Raw genomic sequence first — 6886 nt, forward strand, 5'->3', positions numbered from 1 at the left:
ATACGATTATTTTGTATTTTGTAAGGGAAAATACGACAGTTTGTAAGGGCATGGAGCCGTGGAGGTTGACAGGTATGCTGTAGTGTTCACACGTCCCAATTTATATTGGTGCTGCCCTGCTAAAAAAGCATTTACTCCATAGTAAATATTGAAACCACCTTCTGAGCAGGGTTAAAGGACAACCGACGCCCCGGACAAGTTGTGTCCATAATTTGTAAAATCACTTCAAATGACTTTGACTGAGCGTATTTTTGCTATATTTTACGTTTTAAGACTCGCGCTGAGTCTTGTTTTCGAGTTGATGACGATCCCCTCCGTGACGTCACATTTGGTACTTTGTGTTGATGGCAAAATTAGAAGGAAAACATATATATATATAACGCGATGGTGAATGGTTGTGTGTTGCACCAAGGCAACTATTTGATATTCGCTGACACAAATTCCCAGGAGACAAATCAGACCATTTCCAACGGAGCTTGGGCACCATCTTTTGCATTTTCTGGGACGCTACATTGCTGTCATTACCGGCTCGAATTGATACGGGAGAACTCCTTTAATCGATTGCAAACATTTATGCTTTCGTCTTCAGAACTATTTGAATCATATTCATAACTGGATGAGTAACAAGAAAGCATCTTCTCTGAATCTGAAGCCATTGTTTTGATTCTCGAGCAAGGCAAGACGTATTGGCGTGACGTCACGGACAAGGGGGCGGGACCTTCTGAAACTGGCCACTTCCGGGTTCAATTTGAAGTAGTTTTGGGACACTTTAAGTCATTTTTATGGGTGTTTTGCCTTTGACTAAAAATATCATCCGGCGTGTTTTGGGTATTTTAGATGCTATAAAACGTTTTTATGATGGCAGTTAGGAAACAAAAAAGTGGTGTCAGTTGTCCTTTAATTATGATTTATAACACTAAACTAAGTAACTTGAATAAGACCATTGTACTAAATTCATCCTGTCTACTTGATAACTAATGTTAAGCAGATTCCTTACTTACAGACAGTGTATTGTAGGTGTTCAAATACCTGACATGTTTCGGCGACTACTTCCGCCTTCGTCAGAGTGTCACGTGACAGATGGGGGATGACCAAAGTTGGTGAAAAACCTCGATAAACATCATAAATGGTATTTGCATAATTATGTTGCAGATATTTAATATGCAATCTTGCATTCATAAATTTACAGCCCCCTTGACCCCTGGCTGATCTGTTTCAATTTCCTCTATTTTAATTTCCCTTGGCTGGCTGGGATCCCTGATTTAATTGTAAATTTGCCCAGCTGTTCATTCCAGATACAGAACATTAGGACTTTGATAGTTTTGATGAGGGTTGTTTTTTTTAATTGTGACTACATTGTTCAATACCTAAAGTGCAAAATGACTGTTTTCTTCCTGCAGACCTTTTAAAAACATGCTAGATTGCATGCATGTTAGCATATTTTTGTAAGCTATTGTACATTTTACCATGCCTGCGTCCAATAATATAATGTGTCTTGTCTGTGTTCTATGTCTGTAAAGAGAACCAACTAGCCTTTTTGGATTGTAAAGTAATTATAAAAGAGGACAGAGCGCTAAAAACAGAAGTCTTTAGGAAGGCTACGCACATTGACCAATACTTACTTTTCGATTCTACCCGCCCTATCACAATCACACAATCTAGGAGTTATCAGAACCCTCCAGCATAGGGCTAAACTGGTACCAACATGCGTTGAAGGTAGAGAAAAGGAGTCAAAACATATCAGGAGAGCACTCACTAACTGTGGGTACCCTCAGTGGTCATTTAACAAATGTCAGAAAGAAAGAATAGGGAATGAAAGCAATAATTCTCAAGATACAAAAAGGAGAGGAGTAGCAATACCGTACATTGCAGGAGTTTCTGAAAAATTACAAAGAGTCCTTTGGCAACACAAAATTCCAACTTATTTCAAACCGATAAACACGTTAAGGCAAAAATTAGTGCATCCAAAAGATAGACTGCCAAATGAAAAGCAAAGTAATGCAGTTCATTCCATACATTGTAAGAATGAAAATTGTAAAGAGCAGTACATTGGGGAGACTCAACAAATTCTCAAAAAAAAAGACTTTATCAACATGACAGGGTGTCATGATGCCAAAAAAAAAATGTTAAATAATTTTGTGTTTTCTGGATTTTGGATGGGAGAAAGGTGCGCATTTCTCCCCATCCAAACCAGTAGAGTTGGGCGACCACTAATTGACTCTGAGAAGGTGATTGCAACCACATGGGAATGGCCAATTGCCGCTGGGACTTGATTGGCCAGAAGCTCAGGTGAATCACCTTTAAAACCAGACTGAGGAAGTCACTTCGAGGATGAAGAAGAGGGAGAAAGAACAGCCTGGAGAGCAGTGTTACCTGTGGTCTGACGAAAACCGACATCTGTCGCGACTTCAAATAAAGAAAACTCACAATACCCTTCCTGCATCTGGCTGAGTGAACTTTTATCATCTTTCCACCTGCTTGCTGTCTCGCCGCACAACACAGGGATAATACTAGTGGGACTCAATCGGCAGTACATATGCACCTAAAAGCTAGCAATCACTCATTTGACGACAATGAGGTTAAAATCTTTGCGGAAGAACATAGATGGTGTGTAGGGGGAGAAGGGGAGTAAAAGAAGTGATTTTCATAAAACAACTGAATCCTTCATTAAACTGGTTTGGTGGGCTGAGGTTCAATTTGGATCGTTCATATAATAGCCTGCTTAGGCAACATAGGATTAGTAATACTGATGAGGTGATACGGGTCGAAGTGGGGCAATCAGGCCAGTCGCTAGTCAGAACGACAGGAACAATCAGTGGAGCTGCAGGGAGTAGTCCTCTGCTCCCCTGAACCTGAGAGCAGGGACCTATCATAGCAGAGTCCGGCACCGCCATGTCTGGACAGTAGGGATATATATACAGTAAAGTCTCGTTATATCGATATTCTCGGGAGTCGGAAAAAATATCGATATAACCGGGACTATCGATATATCCGATCCTGCTGCATGTAAATTTTCTCCTTGCATTCATAGAAATAGTATTGTAATAAGCAGTACTATCGATATAACGGATATCGATATAACGAGACTTTACTGTGTGTGTGTGTGTGTGTGTGTGTGTGTGTGTGTGTGTGTGTGTGTGTATATATATATATATATATATATATATATATATATATATATATATATATATATATATATATATATATATATATATACATATATATATATATATATATATATATATATATATATATATATATATATATATATATATATATATATATATATATATATATATATATATATATATATATATATATATATATATATATATATATATATATATATATATATATATATATATATATATATATATATACACACACACACACACACACACACACACACACACACACATGTAGGGCCTAAAGTACCGGTAAGACTTTAGTTTGTTGGATAATAAGCGAAACGTCCGACACCTTCAAAGAAGTACAGATGATGGCTGAAGAAACCTTTTCATCGATTGTCTGTGTTTTCCTCGTAATAAAATACAGTAAAGTCTCGTTATATCGATATTCAAAGGAGTTCGAAAAAATATCGACATAACCGGGACTATCGATATATCCGACCCTGTTTGCATGTAATTTTCTGCGTGCGTGCATAGAAATAGTATTGATAGAACCGGGACTATCGATATATCCGATATCGATATAACGAGACTTTACTGTAGAACATACACAGCCACAATCTGACGTATAAAATAGTATCTTTCAGTGTCCTTATTTATTTTAACTTCCGATCTTACACAAAAATGTATTTATGTGTGTGTTTATTTAATTGCATTTTAGGAGCTATTGGTATATTTATTTATTTTTAATACAGTAAAGTCTCGTTATATCGATATCGGATATATCGATAGTCCCGGTTATATCGATATTTTTTCGGACTCCCTTGAATATCGATATAACGAGACTTTACTGTACATAATTATGTATTAGGTATGTTTGTGGTGGAAATATTGTAAGCACAAAACCCTGGCATTTGAACTGAGGTGTGCTGACTTTTTACTTCTACCTCATAGAATGCACTCTGTGACACACACTTCTTTTTCTGTTAAAGTCATGAAAGAGCCACCAGAAGAACGAGTTGCCTTTGTGCTGCCATTAGATGGAAGAATTGAATGTGTAAAAACCAGTCAGAATTGTGAAGTTGGTTTTCGGCTGGCACCCTGGTGGGATCTAGCAGCTGTTGTTCAGATGGCAGATTGAGTCAATGCTTTATGTGCAACTAATATTCACTGTCTGCTCTCCTGTGACCACAGAAAGCAGCGGCTCCAATTGCAGCAAAAACGAGTTGCGGAAATCTGGCGGCAGCGGGAGCGAAGCTGAGATCAGGAGCCAGCGAGCTCCCAGCGAGCGCTCGGCGGCTCCCCCGACTGAGCGAAGTGTTCGTAGCTCACTGAGCCAGCGTAGTGCCAATGCCCATTCGTTATCTTACGGGCAGGGCCTTGTATCCGGCCCCCCTGGCTTACCTCCTCAGCCGCCTCAACTGCCTACAACCGCACCCGGAGCACCCCCTGGCCGGGAGCTCGGCGCCACCCCTCCTGAGCTCACTGCGTCACGCCAGTCCTTGCGTATGTCGGTGGGCAACGCCGGCGAGTTCTTTGTGGATGTCATGTGACTCGGCTTCGAGGGCAAGCAAATGATCGGGTAGCGTATCGGGGCCACCTGGTGTCGGAGGTTGAACGGAGGGGAATGTTGCAGCAGCTCTATTCAAAGGCCTCTAATTTCCAAAAGCATGGATGCAACTGAGTGCACGCGTGAGGAAGAAAAAAAAATTTTTTTGTCTTTCTCATTTTAGCGTTCTTAGTAGTTGTGGCCGTACTTTCTTCAGTGAAGAACCCCCAACTCCATAGTTTGCTGACGGTGTCACCAAAGCGCCCGTCGGTTTCCATCTTTGAACGGGGAAGATTTAGTGCAAGAACAAATGGCCAGGAAGAGGAGGGAAAGATGGCTCAGCGCTTTTCTACGTGGATGTTTTCCATTTGTCTTTCTCTTTGCTCTTCCCTTCTGTCTGTCCTCCTGATCTCAACACTATTTGTCCTCCCACGAGTCCCTGTCAGAATTGACGGACAAAAAGGCCTTTAGCCCAACATCGGATTGGACGCTAAATGTTGACATGCTCAGACGTATTGAAGTGAGAGGGGGGAAAAGTCATTCAAGAGTCTCAGTCCTGTCAGAAAGAGAATGTTTTATCATACGTGTAGTTGATAATAAGCCGTTTTATTTGACAGTGCAAAACAAGAGGCCCAAGTTCAAGTCCTTTGTACACTACTACACTGCTACACTTCAGTCTCTGAACCCAGCATTTTAAATTGTTCTTGTTGCAATGTATAATGAACTTTGACCACGTCTCCCACACCACTCTTTTATCAAGGAAATGTCTGTTTATTTATAAATATAGTTTTATGACTTAACTTCATGATGTGTTGTGTTTGTATGTGGGTTTGCACATATTGCACATTGATCACAAAACGTAAATATGTCACAGTGCAGCATAGTGAAAACAAAACTTCAATTCAATTTTTCATCATACGTACCACTGAGGGAACAGCAAATAATATTCATACCATACTGAGAATTCTTGACATTGATGATTTTTACGTGTGAGGAAAAAAGTCCACACCAATAATGTTTGTGTATGTTTCTCCAGTCCCTAAGAGAAGATGTTAGCTTTCATCGCTGCAGGTGCACACAAAAAAAGCATCGCCTTTTAGATTGAATAAATACAACATCCCACTACTGCACAAGCATATCAAATGAATATGAAGCATTTAAAACGCAATTGCAGCAAGGTGAAAAGATCTGCGTTAAAGTGGATGGAGAGTTGTGAGGCTCGATTCCGGGCTTGGGACTTCCTGTGTGGACTTTGTGTGTTCTCCCCGTGCCTCCGTAAGTTTTCTCTGGGTACACTCCAAAAACATGCATGGCAGTTTGATTGAACACTAAATGGTCTAAGGTGAACACCAAGAGTTGCAATTGGCTGGCAAGCCTCTCTGAATCCGTGTCCGCTGCCTACTGCCCAAAAGCAGCTTCAGCACACCAATGGGCCTTTGTTAGGATATGATCATAGATGAGATACGAATTAGGTGGACTTGGTATAGTTGTTGAAATTGTTCATTAAGTATGGAAAAATCTGTCATTTTTTTTGGGGGGGGGGGGGGTGGAGTTTGCGGAATAGTGATTCTTGTCAAGATGTTTCGGATTGGGAAAGACATTTGAAGAAAGGGCATATGTACATATTTAAAACTCATTCTCGGGTACTTTAAAGCAACACTTGTAATAGGGGGTGTAATCATCACCTAAAATTCGATGAACAGTCTTGGGGGGTCATGTAATACATGTACCAGCATTCAGAAAACAAAAACATATTCCGTTATAGACCAAATACACAATCACATTACAGGTACATCTATTTTGTGTATTCGGATCACCATCCTGACTTTTATTGTCGTAATACGATGCAGCATATTGGGGTCACATAAAATGTAAGAAAACGACATTGAACTTCGCAGTGACGAGAAACTAACCGATACGTGGTTTGAAATTCTCATATATATATATATATATATATATATATATATAGTGAGACCTCAACTTACAAACACCTTATCTTACAAACTTTTCGTCTTACAAACGTCAAATTTCTGAATTAAAAACCTTATAAGCACTATTTTCATAATACACACCCACCACAGCTGGCGGAGTGATCTTCGGCGGAAGCACACGACCGAAGAGCACCAGAGGTTAAGTTACCAACAGTCCTTATGGAAGTTGACACTCCTTCCATAAGCCATCAACGACTATCGAAAAGGTAAATAAAACT

At 39.9% G+C, this 6886-nt stretch overlaps 1 protein-coding gene across 2 annotated transcripts in view; it reads left to right on the forward strand.

Annotated features, from left to right (window-relative positions):
* LOC148891981 (segment polarity protein dishevelled homolog DVL-3-like) overlaps positions 1 to 5482 on the forward strand; it is a 55536-nt gene extending 50054 nt beyond the window's left edge. The window contains exons 15-16 of one of the 2 annotated variants that reach the window (XM_089009242.1): positions 4323 to 4710; positions 4862 to 5482. In XM_089009242.1, the coding sequence (XP_088865368.1) occupies positions 4323 to 4681 (359 nt within the window). In that variant the 3' untranslated portion in view covers positions 4682 to 4710; positions 4862 to 5482. Of the gene's footprint in view, positions 1 to 4322 lie in introns of both variants that reach the window. The other variant, XM_089009241.1, reaches the window with a different exon arrangement.
* The last annotated feature ends 1404 nt before the right edge of the window (positions 5483 to 6886 follow it).

Source organism: Hippocampus bargibanti, linkage group LG11, assembly GCF_051943395.1.
Source record: "Hippocampus bargibanti isolate YZ-2025 linkage group LG11, ASM5194339v1, whole genome shotgun sequence".
NCBI lineage: Eukaryota > Metazoa > Chordata > Actinopteri > Syngnathiformes > Syngnathidae > Hippocampus > Hippocampus bargibanti.